Source organism: Girardinichthys multiradiatus, chromosome X (genome assembly GCF_021462225.1).
Source record: "Girardinichthys multiradiatus isolate DD_20200921_A chromosome X, DD_fGirMul_XY1, whole genome shotgun sequence".
Taxonomy (NCBI): domain Eukaryota; kingdom Metazoa; phylum Chordata; class Actinopteri; order Cyprinodontiformes; family Goodeidae; genus Girardinichthys; species Girardinichthys multiradiatus.
In genome coordinates, this window is record NC_061817.1 from 35,144,694 (window position 1) to 35,167,900 (window position 23,207).

General features: G+C 39.6%; 2 protein-coding genes across 5 annotated transcripts in view; one reads left to right on the forward strand and one right to left on the reverse strand.

Annotated features, from left to right (window-relative positions):
* LOC124863024 (liprin-alpha-3-like) overlaps positions 1-4,249 on the forward strand; it is a 50,149-nt gene extending 45,900 nt beyond the window's left edge. For 2 of the 4 annotated variants that reach the window (XM_047357260.1, XM_047357262.1), the window contains exon 31: positions 466-4,249. The gene's annotated coding sequence lies outside the window, so the exon portion shown is untranslated. The remainder of the gene's footprint in view (positions 1-465) is intronic. The other 2 variants (XM_047357259.1, XM_047357261.1) reach the window with 1 other exon arrangement.
* A 3,583-nt stretch (positions 4,250-7,832) lies between these two features.
* Positions 7,833-17,467, reverse strand: LOC124862284. The gene is made up of 2 exons (XM_047356106.1): positions 17,028-17,467; positions 7,833-9,685 (listed from the first exon to the last, which is right to left on the reverse strand). Exon 2 carries the CDS (start codon positions 9,664-9,666, stop codon positions 8,383-8,385), a length of 1,284 nt encoding a protein of 427 aa, XP_047212062.1. The 5' UTR covers positions 9,667-9,685; positions 17,028-17,467; the 3' UTR covers positions 7,833-8,382.
* Positions 17,468-23,207: the final 5,740 nt, after the last annotated feature.

Genomic DNA, 23,207 nt, shown 5'->3' on the forward strand with positions numbered 1-23,207 from the left:
CTGGAATAATACTGGCTTAATATTATTTGACCAGTCCTCTTGGCAGAATTGGAACAGTTAATTTAAAATAATTGGTTTCCTTGCAGGTTTTAAGCAATTCAATTCAGTTTTATTTATATAGCGCCAATTCACAACACATGTTGTCTCAAGGCACTTCACAAAAGTCAGGTACATACATTCCAATTAGTCCTAACCACTGAACAGTGCAATTAAAGTTAGTTATTTATTCAAATTGGATAAAAAGTTTTTCTGTCTAAGGAAACCCAGCAGATTGCATCCAGTCAGTGACTTGCAGCATTCCCTCCTCCCGGATGAGCACCATGCAAAAATGTTCAATAGGTTTAACGTTTGTACTGTAGGAAGGCTATTCCAGAACTTTAATGCTAGCCTGCTTTATCCCTTCCAAAATCATGTTTAGTGTGTGGTTGAGATTATTGTTCTGTTAGAACATCCACTTGTGTCCAGGTTTCAACCATCTGACCTGAACTGCTGCCCTCAGATTAATGGAAATTGGTTAGAAAGTTCGAGAAAGACCCAGGAACTACCAAGCCTGCTGTAAACTGGAAATTCCTGGAGCACCAGTTTCGCTGTCTCATGTGGAGCCAGTTTAAGGTCAATATGGACTGGCAACATCTAGACCAAGAAAGAAGTCCCAGCTCTAAAACTGACACCTTCAAGCTGGACCTTTCACCTGAAAGGCCAAAATACCAAAATATTTTACCTAAAAACATTAGGTATTTTGCCACAATGATAAGAAGTATATTTAGATGAGTCAATGTAATGCTTTCAAACCCAAGAACAATGTACAAACTGTTAAGCATGGTGGTGGCAACGTCATGCTATGGGTCTGTTTTGATGCAAGTTGGATGAACTTGGAGGAATTACAGTAACTGCAAATGAGGACTACCTTCATATTCTTCAACTATACATCAAATCAACAAATCAGTAACTCAAGCTGGTTTTGGAAATGGATAGAGCTGACTGACATAAAGTTTCTGACTCTAAGCTGAGTTGAATAAAGGCCAGAGGCAGAGTGATGCAGCAGTAATGATGTTTCTCTCCTCAGGGTGTTGAATGGATTGGGACTAAAGGACCCTCTCGCTCATCCACGAAGAACGAAGCAATGACTTTACCATTTAACCTAAAAGTAAACCTGGGAATTCTGCAATAACAGTAGCAAAGGACAAAATGGGAAAATGACATGAAGAATGTATAAACTTGTTCTCAGATTTAGAGGGTTGAATCGGATCGGCTGTTTTCTCTCTCCGTCTCTCCCTCTGTCTCCTGCGCTGTAGGGAGATACCGCCGGCGTTGTTTAGGCCAGGGCAGGATTTCTGTCGGCCTCTACACTCAGTCAGCAAAGGGCTCATTTTCCCACCTGCAGAGTAAGATCTCCCTGTGCCATTTATCATCTTACAGTTTCAAACATCAGAACCTCTGCTCGACAACAAGGGCCGGGCCAGAAACTGAACTTATTGTTATGTTTGGATTTAGAGGGTGTTAAAACTGTAAAGTGATTCTGGGAGAGAGACAGACAGAAGCGACACCGGCACTCCTTTTTTCGCTGGTGTGCAGTTTCAGCAATCGTGGCCCTTTTTGTTGGCCTCTATGGTCCCCACCAGGATCGGGTGGTGTGGTAAAACATGTCTGAATTCAGACCAACATTTATGTCCTGCCACATCAGAGGTCCATTGTCTGTTGGCACCTTGAAAGCGGATAGTGATGTCTTTTGAAGGGGCATCAAAGGAACAAATCTGGAGGGGTAACAGCCGATCACATTTTGTCTGCGGCAGGAAACCAGCTTAAGCACTAAGGGTGCCACTTTGTCTCAAGAGACTTTTACAGGGTTCCTCAAAGTTTTGCTTTTATGATCCTTAATTGGGTTTATTTTGATTATTTAGACTCCACTCGTGCTGAGCACAAATACAAAGCCTTCAAATAAATTTGCTTTTCACTGCAGTAGCATAATCTCAAACCAAAAAATATAGAAAAATCCAATATTCCATGTAAGTACATTTATTGAGACCATTAAGTAATAATTATTACAGCGATAAGATTAAAATTCAGCTTTTCGAGACAAACACGCCTGTCTGCACTTCATGCCCACTGTCAGGTTCAGTGAAGGATCTGTGATGCTGCGGGCCTGTTTCTCTTCCAGGGGTCCCGGGAACCTTGCCAGGGTGCATGACACCATGAATTCTTAAAAATATAAAGAAATTTTAAATAAAAAAAATCTGATTACCTCCATCAGTAAACTGAAATGGGTTTTTAATTAAGCCTTTCATTCAACAAATCCACACATAAATGAATGTCCTTTTAAATCCTCTCTTAATGATGCTAATGTAATAAAAGATTAATTTATTTAAAGAAATTTTACACATCTTCACCAAGGGTGACTTTAGTTTTGGGGAAAGCTGTAGCTTTCTTTAGGAAACAATCCTAAAGTCAAAGCAGAAAAACTCTTTCTGTTATGTTATAGATTTATGTTAGAGGTTCTAGTAAGTTTTAAAACCAGTTTCAGCCTTGATATAAAGATAACAGAGCCCATAAACTTTTATATAAGAAAAGAAATATAATACATTGTTGTATTCATTTTTTTCAGTACAAAGAAATTTAAAGTGAAACAAAAAATATTTTTTTGTATAAGTGACTTTAAAAATGATTACAGATAGAACTATAGTGAGGTATTTACATCCTCTATACTAAGTAATACGTTTACAGTACATTCTGCCTAAACTATCAGAAACTGCTAACAAAAAGACATTTTATTTTATATCATTTTAACATATTTACAAATAGTTTATTTTCTTTATAGAATTTTGTTTTGGAGCTGCACTATAGCTAATGACAAGGCATGTATGGGATATCCTGGCCTTAATGGTGACATTTTAACCCTTAAAATAAAAAAATGCATAATCATTGGATATATTAAATATGCTTTATTTAATTCCAAAAGTAAATGAAGCAGTATTTTCTTATTTTTACCTGTAGATTGTTTGTCTTAGTGGGTAAATAGGACGTTTTCTGTCACACTTGAAGTGCTTCTGGTGATTTAGTTCAGTGGGTACCAAAGCTGGGGTCGGGGCCCCACCGGGGGGCAGGAATCTTGTGGACCTATTCAGAAATTAAAGTAAAATTAAATAACAAAAATACTTAATATTTATGCTAGAAATCGTATAACAGAGAGAAAAACAATAACTTAAAAATAGTTAATAGAGATATATTTACTGTTGGCGAGGTTTGTGCTGCCATTATGCCCCTGTATACCTGACTGAGTTATAGTTAACCAGTAGTTGCGGTTAAAAGTCTCTTTAAAACTGTTATCTTGTTCATCAGAAGCTGAAATGTTTGGAACCACTGATTTAGTGTTTGAACACCAAAGGTTTCTGTAAAGAGAAAGTTGACTCTAAATACTCAACATACCAAACACTACAAAAGATATGCTAGCTATCTTACCAGTTTTACCTGGTAAGAATCAAGACCTCCACCAAGTCGATATTAAGTTTCTGACTCATCGGCTGGGAGCTTATCCTGACATAGATGGAGCCGACAGAGAGACAAAACCAGCTGATCCAAGAGGATGAAAAGCAAAAACATGGACGGAAGCCGGTCATTTTACTACACACACAAGCCATAACAGAAACGAAGAGCTCTCTGGGGAGGTGAGATTACAGAGAGGGGAGCCTGAGGAAGCCCAGAATACAAAACCTTTAGCCTCTGTGTTTACGATGCATGTCCAATAACGACAATGACCTAAAAAACATTTTTTTTTGGTAGTGAAGATGATATGAGGTGTCGTTAAAAAACTATATCTGTATGATAAACCTACAGGGTGGGTTGGGTTGTGGGGTCTGGGGCAACCCGGGGGAATCAAATTTGTAAGATGTGTGTATTTTTTTCAGTTGTATTTTATTATTTTTTTTACGATAACTATTTATTTTCTTCAGGTGTGTATTGGATAAATGTATGTACATGTTCGGTTTTGTTCTTTACTTTGTTTGGACAAGTTTCAAGAGTAACTATGAGACATTGAGAAATGTCATTCAAATACGCTGACGTAAATGTAAACATTTTGAGAACAAACTGTCCAATGATTTAACAGATTTCCATGATTCCAGTGATAGTAAAAAAACTGAAAATATCATCTGAAAAATAAAGAATAATATTGACAATGATGATGATGAAAACGGTGATGTAAAATAAAACAATAAATAAGGCAATCCAGGTGGATTTGCTGATAATCATACAATTCTTTGTTTTTATTGATCTGTTCATTTTTTTTTTTCTCCGTTTTTAGGACGTGTATAAACTATATGTTGATAGCATAAAGGTCAGTTTTTAGATTATTATACAAACTGATCGGATACAGATTAATTTAATGGTAAAAACTTTGCTTGTTTGAGAAGTTTGCTTTATTTTTATTATTTATTTTATATGCCAGCGTAATCACATTAGCACCAATGTAGCTACGAAGGAGTCCAGATAAAATCACTGTATGAAAGAGGTTCAGATGTCCTTCATTATCTTCTTGTGTCACACCTGATTACCTGCAGCCATCTTTGCTTTGCTTCAAAATGTCCTGGCATTAAACATTAGTTTTCTGGATTATTAACAACTACAAGGTACAAATGAAAAAATCTTCAGAGCATCCAAGAAGGTCCATATTGAATCATTTCTGCTCTCAGTTTTCATTTCAGCTTCTTTTAAAGGTAACCAGAGAGCCAACAATTAATTCCTTGATAGAATAGCTTTTTTTTAATGTAATCCTCATGAAAGTGCATGAGCAGTTAACATCTTACCCGCTGTAGATCTGCATGCACATATTTCTCTTGGTGTTTTTATTCTAAATCAAATTGCATTTTGGGGAGCCTAAAATCTTAGCGAGAACAAAAGCATCGTGGAATTCTATGATCTTTAACAAATAAATAGAAATAAATAACACTAATCTTAAGTTTTATAGCGTTTCTAAGAACGTGTTTGCCTTTTTAAGTTTTCAACTAGAACATTTTTAAAACTATCCTCTGACACTTCAAGCCATCTCAGGTTTTCTGCTTATGTCTTGGCCCGGTTCTGGGTGTGACTGAATCTGCAAACTCAGTGAGGTAAAGAGCAGCAAAGAAGCCACCTCTATGCAAGACGTCTGCAGGAAGTGCAAAAATGGACAACAGAAGACTGGTGAAGTTATGTTTTTTCCTTCTTATTCAATCTTATCAACTGTTGGAAAATCCTTTTTCCTGAAAAGAAACAATGAGAGCTACTATGAGCTGACCCCATGTGTAAGATTGCTTCCAATTCTATTCAACAAAAAGTGGAAATAACACATGGGATCCAAGCATCTTCCGAGAACAGCTTCTTCTAACAATCCAGGGACAGTTTGATGATTATCCCTGGATGTTTCAGCACGATGGTGTGCCGTGTCAATAGGAAAAAGCAATGGTAAAGAAACTCAAAAATCTGAACAATTCAAACTTGGACCTGTAGTCAGTGAACTCCCCACATCGTAACCCCACTGTGAACCTGGGGTCAGCTCTCAAACTGAAGCCAACATCATCTCCAAGTTCTAAAAGCAGCAAAAAGGTCCAGGGTTCAACTCCCGGCGTGACTCTTTCTGCATGGAGTTTGAATGTTCTCCCTTTGCATGCGTGGGTTCTCTCGGGGTACTCTGGCTTCCTCCCACAGTCCAAAAACATGACTGTTAGGTTAATTAGTCTCTCTACATTGCCCTTAGATGTGGATGAGTGTGTGTGGTTGTTTCTCCTGTCTGTGTTGCCCTACGATGGACTGGTGACCTGTCCCGGGTGGACTCCGCCTATCGTCCATAGACAGCTTCCCTGTGACCAACTATGGAAGAAGCGGTAGAAAATGACTGACTGGAAATGAACATAAAATCTATAAAAAATGTATCTATAATTATTTAAATGTTTCAGTAATTTGTTAAATTCATTGTATGTAATATAATTTATTTAATTTGCTACTAAAGAAATAATTATTTCTGTTTTTTTTATTTTTTTATTATGTGATGAGTGATGAGTCTTCAATTTATTTTAGTGAGAATCAGCCAATCAGATGTCAGGATCTGACAGGCATGGTGAAACTTTTTATTATTTTATGATGAACTGTAGCACAGGAAATATGAAATTGTTACATAATGAATTCTTTTGGACTTTCTGTTCAGCTTTATTTTGATATGTGTCACTCTTTCTATTCTATAAAGCATTTTTGGAATAGAAAATATTTTTTCTTTTCCGGGTAAATATATAAAAGAAGCAGATAAGGTTGAACAGCTTGGGAGAAGAAGCTGACTCAGTAGCGCCGACTTGATTCAGTTCATTCCTTAGTTTTAAGCTTCCTCACGTTTTTCTTCTGTATTTATTTTCAGCTCTGAGTTGCAGTCTTTATCTTTATAAGTTTTCTGTTGCTCGTGTTTCTGAATTTCTTTGTCCCCCTTTGGTTTGAATCTTTAAGGGTCATGCCCTGTTTCTGGTTTGTACATTTTACTGGTTTCTGGGTGTTCGCTTCCATGGTTCTCACTGTACTCTATCAACCATTTTCTCCTAGTTTCTCAGTTTTACCTCGATTATCTCTGCACATTCCTCTCACAGCTGACATTTATTTTGCTATTTGGACCCATCTGTGTTCACTCTCCCCAGTACTGAAGTCAGTTTCTGTCCTTCTCTACTGGATTCTACAGTCCTGTAAGTTTTTCCCACGTTTCATTAAACATTTACCTCTGGTATTTGGGTCCTCAAAAAATAACAAACATGACAGAAATAGTTCTATGTGAATCTAACATAATGAACTGAAGCGTTAAGTAATGATTGTGATGTAATTATTAATAAATTAAGGGCACATTTTATTGCCAATTATTAATAACTGGGAACTCTGGGAATGAAACCTTCAGACCAAATAAAAAACATTGTCTTTATTCTACCTCATACTTTTTCACCTGAAGAACATTTGTACAGTTTGACAGTTTTTCTCTTGGTCTAATGTAGACTTTTATTCATGCTTTGGCAGATGAATGCACTGCTGTCTTCCATAAAAGAACATAGTCCTTCTACGATTACAAAATACAGCTAAAGGCCAGAATGAGGGCTCACATTACTCCATCATCAAGGTCTTCCTCTTTGCACTGGTTACCCGTACATTTCGGATGGCCTTAGTCCCACATATTTATCGCGTAGGCCAGGGGTGTCCAAAGTTGGTCCTTGAGGGTCGGTGTTCTGCATGTTTTAGATTTTTTTAAATCACTGATGAGTGATTAACAGGCTTTTGCTGAACTGCAATCACCTGAATCGTGATTTATAGCAGAGAAACATCTAAAACATGCAGGACACCAGCTCTCAAGGACCGACTTTGGACACACCTAGGATAGGCCATCCAGATCCCTGCTGGTCTTCTGTAAGAACAAAAGTCCACAGGAGGCACCATTTTCTCATCACTTCCCTCATCTGTGGAACAACCCTCCTGGAGACCTAAGGGCAGCACTGATGGTTTAAAAAGCAAACTTAAGACGTATCGTTTTGGTTTGGCCTAATTTCACCTTATCTTAATATAATCATTAAGATAATTATTTGTATTTATTACTATAATAGAATCAAAGATTTTTTATTATTATATATTTTAATTTTAGGGCATATAAGTGTTTATCTAAAAAATAATTTATTCCAGCGGTAGCCATGACCATATTTGGTAATAATTTAGCAACTATTCCATATTTGAAATGAAGAGTTTGCATTTTAAAATGTGTATTTTTACCTTTTTCTTCTTAATTACAGAAACACAACACACACATTCTGCATTTAAATGCATTAAAGCTGCAGCAAAAAAAATCTAAATACAAATTTATTTTATTATCATATCATGTCATCAGATCTTCTTTAGGTGTCACATAATTTACAACTCAAGCAAGTTCCACAAAAGGATCCTGTAACATTCACCCACAGTTGTAAGAGTTTGGAGCAGTGAATTGAAATCTCAGTAGGTGGCGCTGTTTGCTTTTACAAGCCGGTCAAACCAAAGGCTGGAATTATAATCAGGCACCGAAGAGAGCAACTACTGCATGAAGACGTCTTCTATAAATACACACTGAGATACAGAAAAGGTATACTGTGTCATGTTGCAGACACATCAGGAAATATATTAATATCAAAGACATGCTTACATACTAGTCAAAAAATAACTTAGGTTATGAAAGATAAATCATACAAAAACAGTACTTCTTGGTGTAAAATGTCTAAATAACAGTTTTCCCTAAAATCATCTAGCATTGAGGTCTTCTTGTTTTCTTGTAAAAGTCATAAAGTGGAGGAAGGAGACGTGAAAACCTGTGGACAGATAATGTCTCAGCTGCTCTGCCTTTCCTTCCCTTCCTTCCTTAAGTTAGACTCTCCCCCGTCTCTTCAAGACCTCCTTCCCCTGATTTGTTCTGGATAGAAGCACGCAGACGCAGGACGAGTCTATTCGGATCCACCTCCATCCCATCCTGTTGTTGGCATCCTTGGAGAGGGCCCGGACGTACGACTGCCTGGCCTTGCACTCGCTCTTCCACTGTTTTTTATCCACGCCCAAGCAGCCAGCCCCGGCCACGCCCATCCCCGTAGATCTCGCCCCTGCCCCCCTGATCCTGCTTGATTCGCTTTGCTGCTCGGCCGGGCGGCACCTAGTCTCATAAAAGTACTGTTGGAGAGGTCCCGTCTGCGTCTGGATCTCTTGGAGGATGGTGACCTTGTGGCCATACGAGTCAATGGCAGTCGTTTTGTTAGTGACCCACCTGCTTTCTGACTCGCACACAGACTTCTCCCCCCTCCTGTTGTCACTCAGTTGGGAGCGTTTGTCCCGTTTAACAGGACGGTCTGCCTCCTTAGTGGTTCCTCTGGAGTAGTCCGCCCAGCTCGGTGTTGTCGTGCTCCGGTCAATGGCTCGGTCGCCGTGACCCTCAATGTGCCCGTCCGGGTCCTCCTGCTCGTCTCTGTACCTGCCTTCCTCCTCCATCAGGCCATTCTCCAACATCAGCAGTAGTGGCGGATGCTCCGGAGGTGATGGGGAGGGGGAGAACAGGACTCTGGGATGTGCGTCCAGAAACATCTCGTCTATCTCCAGAAGGTTGTCCATCCCGGCTCCCAGACCCAGCCCAGCCTCCAGGGTAAGACTGTCCTCAGCTGGACCTGTTTTGGCTCCTGGCCTGGTTGTCGATGCATCTCTTAGTTGCCCTGAAGGACTCGGGTAATGCAAAGGTGTATTTGTAGGGTCCTTTTGGGAGTCCTTTTGAGAAAAGTCCAAAAAACTGGAGTCATCTTTTGTGCTGGCTTTGTAGTCCTTTGGTAGAGAATTATCCTTGGAAATTCCCTCGGTCCTGAGTGGTTCTTCTTCTGCAGGAACATCCAGACTCCTCCTGTCCCTGCTGCCTGAGCTGCTAAAAGGTTTGTAGGTTATTCGATCCTCCACTTTGGATTTCAAGGTCTCTATATGAACGGAGACTTTTACGTAATCCTTGTGGTTCTGTCTGCTGCTGTCAGTGTGTGAGGCATTTCCTACGAGGTCGTAGTCCAAAGATGGAGCTGGGAGGCGGGAAACCGGGTCCGAGCTGGGCTGCGCTGTCGCAGGGTTATGAGGGAAGGGCAGGGCCGAGGCGATCACCATGGCAACCAGGGGAAGCCAGTGCATCACTCCCAGGACGTATCAGCTGGCAGACAGAGAGGAGAGACTGTTATTTCATACAATGCAAATTGCAGCTTTTATAGTTAAACAAAGCTCCCCAATTAGAGTGTAAAATGAGCGGTTTTACTGGTGGCCCTGCAGCCATAAAGCTGCTTCGACTGCTGCTGTAAGGCTATAAAATCTTGGCAGAACTTGTGGAAAAACAGGACGAAGTACAGAGAGAGATTGTATTTTTTCTTCATGTGGAGCCCAGGAGGCAGATTCTGCTGAAGGAGGAACTGACCTTCAAACAGAGATGCTGACATACAAGTATGTATGCAAATCAGACTCATTGCAGCTACAGAAGATGGACTAAAACAAAGCCAGATCCAGAGAAAAGAAATTAATGCTCTGATAATTCGGGGCCATTGCTTCTTTCCTTTTATTTATTAATCTAAAAACATTAAATTCAAAGGTTTCCTGCTTGACAACGATAATATCACAGGATATTTACCAAGATTTATGTGAATTAAATCCTTACATGAACAAAAGCACCTGTTATATCAAAACGAAATATTCAGGTATGCGTTACTATACCAGGGTGGAAAGACATCAGAAAGGATCTTTGATTTGATTAAAACCACATGGCTTAGAAAGATATATATTAATCTAAAAGGGGCCACAAAATGTCACCTGCGTTGCACTTTGGACACACCTGACATAAAACAACACCGGAAAGAAGACTGTGTCAAAATTACTCCACAGCTACGTGAAAAACTGAGAAAGTCACAAAGAGAACAGAAAACATAAACATGGTGTGATGTGAGGACAAGATGGGTTTTTTTTTTTACATGTAAAACCCAAAAGCTACTGTTACCTTTTGCCAGTAGCTTCTGTAAGAATCAAGAACCAGTTTAAATGTAACAGGGTTTTAATGGTACCTACTATTAGCACCAAACAGATCACAAGAAGCATTGGAAAAAAAAATCAAAAAATCTGATGAACTCAGGTATACATCCTGAACCCAAGGGGTGATTTCGTTCTTTGGAAAGGCAACAACTGATCCATTAGACTGAAGAAGATTCCTTTATTCAGTGACAGCAACTGTAAATATGCTGCATGCCATAGCCTGCATTATTTAAACTGTAAGCTCACTGTCATCGCAAACAAAGCAAATACCAACTCCAACGCACCCTCTTTCACTCGGTGCACCAGCAAAATAAAAAGTTATGATAACAATTACACAGCAATAAAAAATGTAAACATTTCCTGTGATAGGAACAGCCTTTTATCCATCCAGGACTCCGTGGGGATGAAGTCAAGAGTTAAGAGGCGAGCAAAGATGATTCATCCGTATTTCAACACGAGGTTGCCCTCTGACTAACAGGGCAAATATTTCAGTCACCCCGTCCTTGTGGCAGTTTCAGTGGGCTGGCATTCAGGCGGCACGCAGCAGCCCACGCAAGCATGGATTTGGTTATTTGTTTGCGAGTAGAAAGAGCTAAAATAGGTGGAATGATCAGAATGTCAGCGATGCATAACTGGAGGCTCATTCATAGTTTTCCTCTGGCAGTGAGGAGACAAAAAACATAAATGCAGGTGGGTGTAAAATTAATAAAAAAAAGAGCAGTTGTCATGGCTGAGGGTGTTTGTTTCCTTGCGAATGTATCATCGCTGGCTATCAGCAGAGAAAATCCCCCTCAGTGTACTCAGTGGGGGCCACACCCTGGACACAATGCATCTGGCAATGGGGGAAGGACCAGGTTCACTCGATTCATAAGTCATTCATCCAGTCACCTCAGGTGCTCTAAGTGCCTTTTAATGATGATGATAAATTACATTAAAGAGCTGCAGCAGCCTGAATGATCCAGAAGCCTGCCAAATTTCACTTGGGATGAAAGCATATTTGCATGTTACCCTCAACTGTTGACAAATCTTTGAAGGAGGAGAAGCCTGTGAGTTGACTGGCAGTAAACCAGAATGCCTACATTTCCCGGCAGTAAATTTCAGATTTACTGCTGCTGTTTTTGTACCACTCTGAAAATCTGGTTATACAAAGAAGGTGATTGGTTGGGTTTTTCTTATCGTTATGGTCAAAATTGAAATAATTATGAGTGTTGTCTTTTGATTGTGCAGCGACTAAATCAGGACTGGACTGTCCTACAAACATTCAAGGAGTTGGGGTGTTTTGTGACCTTTTGCTAATTTTATTTGTAAAAATTTGTATTGTTTTATTGCCAGTTTAAGACCCTGATCTATGAGAGGCTAAAAGAGATTTCAAAATGACATTTTTTGTTTTATTTTTGAATGTGTGTAAGTTTATCAGTTCTCTTCAGCCCATCCAGGTCAGTACATTTTAGCAGTAAATTCTCTCGCAGCTTATCACAACCACACAATGAAATGTTTGCCCATTCTTCTTGGTCCAAATAGTTCAAGCTCAGTCAGATTGGATGAAGAGCATCTATGAACATCAGTCTTGTCACATATTTTTAATTGGATTTAGCTCTTGACTTTGACTAGGACATTCTAACACATTACTATGCTTTGATCTAAACCATTTCATGGGAGATCTGGATGTTTAGGGTAATTGTTCTGCTGGAAGGTGAACCTCCACCCCAGTCTTAAATATTTTGCAGTCTCTTCCAGGGTTGTCCTGTATTTAGCTTCATCAATTTTCTGTCAACTTTGTCCAGCTTACTTGTCCCTGCTAAACAAAAGCAATCCCACAGCATGATGCTGCCACTGCCATGTTTCTTTTTAATAACTATTTTAAAAATGTAAGCACAAAAAAACAACCTAATTGGGCTTTTATTATGTGTATTTTCCTCCAACCATAAATGAAAACTATGCTGAAGATGGCTTCTGATTCGGCAGTTTGATAAAGGGCATTTTCACTCTATTTGGCATCTGGACTAAAAATCAATTAGACATGTCAAATCAGGACTGGGTTATCCTACATTGCACTGTCAATTCAATTCAATTCAATTCAAAAATACTTTATTAATCCCGAAGAGAAATTAAATGTTGTAGCTCATTAAGAGGGTTTCCTCAAAGAGCCTTTGTAGATGCTGATGGCTGTCAAGCACAAGTTGATATTTAACAAACAAAACAAGCAGTTTTTCTGTCACAGGTCTAGTTTAAAGCCATAAAAGGGTCTGAGAAAGCAGTAAAGTGACCCATTTCCAACTTTGAATGAGTGTGCATTTAGTTCTCTCAATCAGCAACTTTAAAATGAAACTGATCAACAATTTGACAAAACCTCGGGTTGTGATGTGGCAAATCAAGGATAGATGACGTTATTTGCAAATAAATCAATTTTCTGTTCATGTTTTAGGTAGAACGGGGAATGAAGTCTGGAACACATTCCAGACTTTTCCCAGTCATCTTTAGGCTGTGTAGGAGCTCTGTGTAACAGTTGGAACATGAGGGAAATAGCTGATATGGCGAGAAAAGCAGACAAGCTGCGGCATTTCATCAGCACGCTTCATTTGCTACAATGACACGCATCATTTAGCTGCGAAGCCTGACCAGGATCACAACGTTCTTCCACCCCTTCTGGCTCAGACCCAAGCAGTCTCAGCAAACCCCCAAATCTGACTCAACTCTTGTCTCATTCCTGATGTGTTTGATATTCTTTGAAATGAGAGGAAAAAATTCCCTGACACAAACACCCAAATCAACCAAAACTCCATGCATCAACAGACTAAACTATGACCTACACCAGAAGGCCTCCATTAACTTCAGTGATCTTATGTTTACCTTAGCGCAGACAATGACTGCAGAATAACTGAATGTCTTGGATTGCGGGTTTTTGTACCTTTCAGATGTTCAGAAACAGAAAAGGTTGCAACCCAAACTTTGCATTTGAACATTCCTGCATGTAATTCCTCTTTTAACCCTGTAGCTGTTCCACAACTCAGGGTTTACTGCCTTTTGTGTGGGTAAATATTATTTTACATTTTCCAAATTATTTTCTTTCTTCCCCCCCCCTTTATGTAATCTTAAAAACAAGAATTCAAAGAAGACTTTTCTAACTGTTTGAGCACATTTTTAAGACTTAAATTCAAGGAGATTCAAGTTTTATTTTGTTAGACCAATTTAAATGAAAACATAATCAATTGTGATTTATTCTAATGAGCCATATCTTTTTGTTGCAATAGAAAACAAATGTTTGGTTTTCCTTCACTGTAAGCCACATTAAATGTGCATAAAAACATCTAGCAAGCTGTTTTGTTGCATGCATGAACTGTAGCACATGCCAAATGAATCTGACACTGCAGTGACTCAGGTGCACCTTGCAAAATTATTCACAGCCACAAACCTCAACCTGTTTTAATGGGATTTTATGTGATTAACTTACACAAAGTAGTGCATAATTGTGAAGTGGAAGGCTTTAAAGTTTTTCACTAATACAACTGTGAAAAGTGTGGCGTGCACTTGAATTCAGCTCCTGAGTCTTTGCTTTGCAGAACCCCCTTGTGTTGCAGATCTCTTGGGATGTGTCTGTACCAGCTTTGAACGTTTAAAGGCTGATTTGTTTCTCCATTCTTTGCTCAGGCCCGGTCAGATTTGCCAGAGAACATAAGTGGACATCAATGTCCTGTCCTTGCCGTATATTGTCAACTGTTTTTAGGTCTGGACTTTGACTGTGCCATTCTAATGCATGAACATGGTTTGATCTAACCCTAATCCATTGTACATCTGGCTGTATGTTTAGGGTGAAACTCGAGAATGATTTTGAGGTACGTCCAGGATCGCCTTGTATTAGCTCCATACATCTCCCATTCAACTGACTAGCGTTCCTCTCCCTGCTCAAGAAAAGCATCTTACAGCATGATGCTGACACCGCCGTGTGTCACCCTGAGCATGGTGTGTTCTCTGTGGTTTGCTGAGTTAGTTTTCCACCACAGACTGTGTTGCCATATAGAACAAAACAGTCAGTTTTTGGTCTCATCTGAGCATTTAGGACTTTTATATGGCTCTTTTTAATGAAGTGTATGACTAATGGTTGTCCTGGAGACCGATTTTTCCACCAGAGCTGGGGATTGCTGCAGGTCCTCCAGAGTCACCATGAAAAATTAGCTGTTTCCACTTCATTGTATTTAGGGGTATCAGCATAGAAACAGGGATAGAAACGCAACACACTTAACATTTTTCATTTCTAAAAATCCTGTATCCTAATCCTTCCACTTTACAATTATGGACTATACTTAGTGCTGGTTTATCAAAATAAATACACTGACATTTGTGGTTGTAACGTGACAAAATGTGAAAAAGGTCTACTTGTATAAATACTTTCACAAGGCGCAATAAGAAATCTAAATTATGGGGGATTATTGTACAGAGAACCAGAGATCAGATCCCATAAAGCAGCTCCACACCTGGCAGAGGCTACTGTGCTTATTAGCCTGTTTACAGAGTAATCCCCCCTCCTCATGCGTGGCTAATGTCAACCTGACAGGGAGATAATGTATTGTGTGTGTTAGTGTTGGGTCCGCGCCCCTTCCTGTACTCATCTCGACTCTTTGAAGTTGAGCAACTCAGGGAGCTGCAGGAGAGTAAACCTGTCTGGAGGGGGAAGCTCCTCTAAAAACTAGAGATACAAAAATCAATTGGCTGGAGACCGCACTCGGATGATTTTCCTATGTTCCGCAGGACTAATACTGAAAAACCTGCATGTTTTTCCCTATTAAACAAATTCATAAAAACCAAGAAAACCCACCACCTTTGATCTATAAATGCACCTTTAAGGTTAGAATTATGTACTTTATTGCATAAAAAAAATATTGTAACTTTCTTTTTGATTAAAACGGATTCTTTCAAGCAAAAAAGCTGCTGCACATTTCTTTTCTCTTTTATGGGTTGAAATTGGTCAGAAAAAGGAATAAAATCATGACCCCTCAGGTCAAAGTAGGTGCGTTACCATCAACGAATCTGCTGCTGAAATTTGTGCTCCAACGCTTGACTGGTGTTTACCAGACTGTACCATCCCCTTATGAACATCTTTTTATTTGCTACTGGTGGCTGCAGTTCAGTAAACTTCCCAATCGTTATCTAAAAAGATCATTTATTGCCTAATTTTTTTAAAGTTTTGGTCAGAGAAAACTGTATTGATTTTACCTAGAAAGGCGAACAAGTCTGTAGAGGTCTTTCAATTTGTCTTTTCAAGAACCTTAAAGTAAAAACTAACTGATTTGAAATGTGAGCACATGCTTGGTAAACCTGCACAAGAGCCGGGTTTAATCCTGACATAGTTTCAGGTTTTGAGTATATTGTTTTATGAAAAAAACAAAAAAAAAAAACAATGGAAGCTAAACGTCTTTTTGTTTCAAGGCAGAATATCTTCTGGTCGTTTTAAAAAGTAAAAAATAATATAATTCTCAACTTTTCACTGAAAAAATACATTTTTTTCTAAGTATACTAAAAACATTCATCAAAGACCTGAATGTATCTGAAATATTTTTTTATAATCAAGCATTTATTGTGATTTCTGTATCACAATTATTTGCAGGTTTTAATGTAAAGTCAAACACACACATCACTGCATAATGTCGGCTTTTAAATGCTGCAGATGTCCTAATTGTAAACCTACATCATTTTACTCATCCTTTCAGACGCTTTCATTCGTTGTGAGACATCTTTTAAAAATCGGACATCAGAACCGGCCAGGAAAAGCCTGATCGGTTCGACTTCTGCTTAAAACTGTTTTAATTTGAATCTCTCAACAGTGGGATTTAGTGACCTGGAAAAACTTCCAGGTTAATGTTTGTCCCCGCATTAGCTCATTTACTGCGGCCTTGGTGTCCCGCCGTGCAAACAGCCCATTAATTCAAGCTCTGTGATTGTTTTAGTCCATGCAAAGTTCTCCACCTAAGATAGACGAGGGAAAAACTCTCTCCTTGGACTGTTCTCACTTGCATTTTCCGCTGAAAACCAGAATGCCACCCACAGCGCCAGTTCAGTCCATTATCTTGTTGACAACATCGAGTTTAGACATCAACACAATGTGTGTGTGTGATCTACCTGCGGGTTGGGATTGTAACTCGGTAGCTCTCACCTCACTTGAGTGACTGCCAAGGAAACAAAATGTGGAGCAGCCTACAAGCGCAGGACTGCCAAGGTAAACGCAAACTCAAGTGGGATACCTGGAACCCTAACAAAGATCTAAGAATGCATTAAGGGGATTAAAGCATGTTGTAACTTTGCACAAGTGTGAAAGTGCGCCTGCATCTACATGTCTGAACATATACAAAAAAGAAAAATATACTAATTAGAGTTTATGAGCGTAATGTGTCTGGTCATTTTCTGAGTATCTGCGTTAGTTAAACACGTATATTTGGGTGTAAAAATAAAGTTTATTGGCGAAAAATGAGGGTTTCTAAACGTACCGTTTAGGTGAGATCCGGACCCCGCGTCCTTCCAGCTGACACCACATTGATTATAGAGTCCTGCCGCCAGTTGCTCAACTGGTTTCTTAAAAAATAAACTCACAAACCACCTTCACAGGGAATCACTGGATATAAACTCAAACATTTCTTTCTCCTTTTAGTGCTCCGTGACATCGCACGCATGCCCCGAAAGAGACGCAGGAGGAAGAATACAATAAATAAAAGTAACGCAGTTTAAGAAACTAGAAAACTCTTATCCTGTCCAGTGAGCGCTTCCACTGAAAGGAGAAAAAATGCGATGCAAGAAGCTTTAAAAATGTATCTGAGCCTCGAAATATTTCCATATGTTGGTCCTCCGCTGAGGCGCTTTCTGGAGAAATGTATTTCTGTTCAAATAGGTTAGCGAGTGGAGCTGGGGAAAAAGTTCGCCTAATGTTTTATGGCTCCGAACTGCGCCTGAAATGTTAGCGTAAGTTAACAAGATCGCTTCCTGTTTGGAACTTCAAAATAAATCTAATTTAAGAATTACAGCTGTGGATGAGCGACGCACCGCCTTTATTTTGAAGTTAAAGAAGGACGCTTCCGGTAGTGGCATACGCTAACTTTTTTGTTGGGAGGGGGATCGCAGACACGCAGCGACGTTAATAAATTAGTATGAGAATAAATACAGTATTAAAACGAGTAACTTCAAAGGAGGAGTCATACCACAAAGATAAACTGTTAATATTAACGCAAACACTTCCGGTCAAAAGTTCACATACACTCATGAATGCCACGAATGTCATTAACTTGGAGCCTTTAAAGTTTTATTTAAATCGTTTTTTTTTTATTGGAGCGATTATACAATTTACAAATAAAGAGATTTTTTTTAATCAAGAATTGATTTCAAAAGTTTAACTTTATTTACTCAAACTTTTGTAAACTTTTATTTATTAAATCTTTTAAAAAGTGGTACTGAAAGCTCCAGAATAGGGGTGTCAAAGTGCGGCCCGGGGGGCATTTGATTGCAGTTCAAAATTGCTATGAATTTGGTGCCCCAGGACGGGTGGGTAAATTAAAATCGTCAAAGGAAAATGTTAGGTACAACTGGTAAATGGACTGAACTTATGTAGCGCCTTTCCAGTCATACCGACCACTCAAAGCACTTTAGACATTCACCCAGTAGCACACACAGATATGTAAATCAGTAGGCAGCCTGAGGTTAGGTGCCTTGCCACACTGATATGCAGTCAGGAGGAAGCTGGAATCAAACCCACAACTGCAGGATAACAACTCTTCCCACTGACCCACAATCTCAACACAATTTTATCCTATTTATCTATTTCATATCTGATTCTTTTTGATCTTGTGAAGTTTTTAAATGTGCTACATAAATAAAATTGACATTTACATTTTGATAACCACACAGTTAGCATTCTCTTTAATTTCTTAGTGAAGAGGACCACATCTATCCGGTGACTTTCACCCAGAAGCAGACTTTGTTTTACCCAAATCTGCTTTTTATTAATTTATTAAACTTGGCTAAATACAGCAAGTTTTTTCAATTGAGCCAAAATAATTTACAAACTGGATGTCTTTTTGGCTCTACAATGATTTACGCATCCCTTTCCTACAGAAAATCTCACCACTTCATTTAATTAAAATATTGCATGCTTCAATTTTTTAATATAGACTAACTAAAGGGCATTTAGACAGATATAAATAGGGTGTATGTATAATTCTGATCCTGAGTGGATTAAAGAAAGTTCATCATAAATCCAAACCTTTGCAACCATTTCTTGGTTTCGAAAATCTCCGTAAACCATTAAAAATCAAAATGAGTGTATGTGAACTTCTGCCTGTAACTGTAATACAAATGAAACAATCAAGGGTTTTTTCCATTTAATGCTACCAAGACATACAGTATTAATGTGGATTCATCATTGTTTTCTGCTTTCCTTTTTATTAGACTTCAAAAGAAAACCTTAAAAAAAAATTTACCGGCAAAGCGGTTCTGGCCTGCATCCAAGAATATTCAAGTTTATCTGATATTGGTTACACATAAATTACTACAAACAAGCTGTAGCAAAACTGTAAGGTCTAATTCATTAAGGTTCCCATCTGCAGCAAAAGGAGCTGCAACATGATTCCTTTTGGCACAAGCAGACCTGAGGATGTAACCTTCATTCCAAATCCCAGTCTGTGTGCAGATTGCTTCCTGATTACTCCTGCAAGACTTTCCTCAGGTCTGCAAGACCATAACATGTTGTAAACATGTGACTTTTTGGCTTTTACAAATAAAAAAAAAGATGCAAATGTAGGAAAAAGTGTCCTACGGGAAAAAAATGATCAGACATAATTTTGGCTGTGTATTTACTGTAAATCAATACGTCCATGTTATTTTAACAGTGGTGTTCTTAAAAATGTTAAGATCCCAGGTCCTTACTGCCCCCCATGATCCCTAGCCATGAGTTACTGTAGTAAAGTATCCAAGAATACCTACATATTTAAACTACTATGCAATAATCCTTCTTAAGTCACAGTTACAAACAAATTTGAAGTTGCTTTTCACCTCCTGCGTGTTCTCAGTACTGGGACATGCTTACAGATCATGCTTACCAAACTGCTTCTGGATTTTCATACTTATCTTCATTTGTGCCATTTATTTTTGATCCGATGGATCACAGTGTTCCTTACAGACTTGTTTTCTGATGCTGACAATATTCTGGTTTGTGAACTATTTTCAAAAAAAGAAGAAAATGATTTAGAATAATTTTTTCTTTCCAGCAACATAACAATTTTGTTTCGCTTGGTTCATAAATATCTTAGTGAGCATGGTGGTGGCAGCATCATGCTGTGGGGCTTTTATAATGAAGAAGGCGACACCTACAGTCAACAAAAACATAACTGAAACTTGGATAAGGTTTGTTTGGAGTAGTCCAGGTGAGACCTTCAAGCCTAAGAACATTTTAAAGGCTCCCACAGAGTCGGGTGTCCGGTGAGCAGCGTGGACTCCGCCCACTGTCCGCGAACGTTTAAGATTTCATTGTGAAGTGTACCAATGTCCTACATTTTTCATAAAAAATTTCTACATTTCCCACACTTTCTGCCATGGCATCATTGGACTAGGAGAAAATATAAGGGCATTAACCAGACTAGGGACGACAAAGGGGAACACATCTGTCAGTGGCATGCAGAGAGTGGCAGTAAAACAGTGTCCTCTTAACTGGGTATTCAGTAGTGTGCCACAAATAAAACAGTTCAATGTGAAGGCTTTTTGCCACCAAGCAGTTTACTGTGTGACACCGAGTATGCGTCGTAAAAATTGAGCGGACATCCGTGGAGTCAAGTACGCCCGACTCTGTGGGAGCTTTAACAGCTGTCCAACATGATCATGATGAGGGGCTTTTCTCTCCCAGTGTAAATGGTGCATTACAAGGAAGGAGGACTACCTCCAAATTCTTCAACTTCACCTCAGATCAACAGCTAGATGGGTAAAACTTGGACGCAGTTAGGTGTTCCAACTGGACAACATCCCAATCAAACATCAAAATGAGTTTTTGTATGCTTGTGGTTTGTCAGGGATATATTATTTGTTGACGTTTTCTCCTGTCCTGTGCCACAGTTTTCTCATTTAAACCAGCAACGTATTAGATAAACCACTCAGAAGCTGCTGGAGATCAAATGAAACAAGACTAAGATTCACCTGTTCACCATGTAGGACAAATGTTACTCAGAAAGATCATAAAGTCAGTGTCATAGGCCTTCAATTCAGATGTCAGCAGCAGTGAACATATTCTCAGCCAGTCGGTGGTTAAAAACTTTTTAGCGGCACCGCAGGCAAAGTTTTTGGTATGCATTACGTTTAACAGATTTTTAACATTGCATTCTTGAGTGTTTCTTTCTGTTGCTAGAATCAACCAGCTGCAGCCTTGTAGATTTCCAGCATCATGTGTTTTCATGGTTAAATGCTGCAGTGCTATGTGATTTGATTGAAGCCAGAGCAGAAACAGGCGTGTATTTTCATGCAGGTCAGGTGGGATGAGTGCGGACATCTCGGCTTTAAAGTTAAATGGCTGGAAACAGGAGCTGCTGGTTGCCTGCTCCGTCTACCCACGAGTCTTTGGGGGAAATTCAGCAAAGGAAACAGAGCGGAGGTCTACAGAGGACAAACAGGCCGGCAGACAGTTCAACGAGTCCTCGGCGCGGCACACACCAGACAAGGGTTCAGTACTATTGACCTGCGAGAATAGTACGTTCACTGAGCCTCCCCACCTTGAATGGCCTTGTTGAAAGGGAGAGCCAAAAACTGGATGATGAGCACAGAGTGGAAGAAACTCGGCCTCCCTCTGTTTTTTCTCTCACTCTCACATGCTATCTCTTTCTTTCCTTTACCAATTGGTGGTTTCTGTCTCACCGAACCCCTTTCCCTTGAATGTTTAAAAAGATGAAAGGATAAGGAGAAGAATAGAGACAAAAGAGTGCGGGATTGTGTTACCACCCTGCCCCTGAGAGACTGCTCATGAAAGAGTTTAGGGATGGGAGAGATAGGGACCAGAGAGGAGACGCAGAAAGAGACGGGGTGGGGGGGTCCATGAAAAGAGGGATTTCAAGCCACTAAAACGGGTCATTCTGTGTAGAGAGACCGACTAAAGTGCAGTTTTCACTCACAGATGGAGACGTTTAACACTGTGAGTGCACTCAAATTGGAGGAACTGTTGATATACACACACTTACTGTCTTATTACGCAAATACACACACTCTCTCTCTCTGTCTTATCCATACAGTAGCAGTACCTCAGTCGCTTTTCTAAGAATCCTTTGCAAGCTTGTTGGACCACAAACACAAACATACAAGCACACACGCACCCACTCCCTGGTGCCTCCCTCTCGGTATTCCTACCTCTCGGCGTTTACCGTCAGTTGCTTGAAATCCTTGCAGCCCTCCACCCATACCTTATCTTCTTCCATGTCTCAACTTGTCCCACACGTACTTAGACATTTCCACCTCTGGGAATATCTGAGTGAAAGTCTGAGCGGGAGACACAAAAAGCATGAGAAAGTCGTGGATAGGAGTGCTGGTCGATCTGAAACGCACATCCATAAAGACAAGGCCTGGCCTCCAAATGGCCATAAAAACAACAAAACAAACCCAGATGATACCCCTTCCATCACTTTGCTTGACAACTGGTAAAGTGTGTTTTTAGTAAGATGTTCAAACATGGTGCTGGTAAATCTGGTCAAACATCTTTACTGTAGTCTCATCTGACCGAAGGATATTGTTCAAAAAGCTCACATATATGTTTGTTTCTGCCTTTCTCCTGCCTGTATTTAGTTTTTCAAACGCACCGCTTTTCCAAACCGGATTTTGATTAAAATAATTTTTGGAACCTGGTAAAAACAAGTCGATTGTAAAAACTGTAAAATGTAAAAACTTTAACAGATAATTGGTTTAGCAATCATTTTTCCGTATTATGTTGTCAAAAGACTGACTTCACCCGAGCAACCCTATTGATCAGCTTTTGGACCGTCTTTAAATGCCTTTCATTTCTCCATGAGAAAACACACCCACAAGCATTTGGAAGTTTCCAGATGTCACTTTTGCGCCCATAGGCCCCTCTGATGAAATCTTTCCCACACATACTGCCATCAGCCATCAGATTATTTCTTTTGCACTGGACATCTTCTTTCATTTGAAACTCGGATCTGAGCATAATTGGAAGGCTGCTATTATGGCAATTATTGCAAATAGCAGAGCTGTGTTGTAAGGCTGAACAGTCCGCCTGTCCAAAACTGAGCCAACGAGTTGGACCTCGGTTATGGATCTTCATCAAGAGTCAGATGTTTATCGTCTCTTCTTCCACCGTCAGTTCTCTTTCTTCTTTCCCTCTCTTCGCCTGATTTGTTTTCCTTTTCAATCCTTTTTATTATCCCCAACCTCACACTCCAGATTCGCAAAGGTCCACTTCATCCACCTTTTCCACCTTCAAAAATCTTCTCTCCAGTGAAAGCTGCCACCATTACCGCATGCACACTAAGGTATAGCTGCATGTGTTTCCAATTTCAGGCGTAATGCTGCTCTCCGCGCAATCTGACCCAATTAGGCAGAGCCTCCTGGAAATGCCCCAGTCGCCAGCCCTGGTGGCAAGAGGGTAAAAGGTCAAAGGTGAGGCTGGGGGGGTCTTCTTCTCTGATGACTGC

What these genes read in the sequence shown, in the direction of transcription:
- LOC124862284 (XM_047356106.1), bottom strand. Translation starts at nt 9,666, where the DNA reads ATGCACTGGCTTCCCCTGGTTGCCATGGTGATCGCCTCGGCCCTGCCC.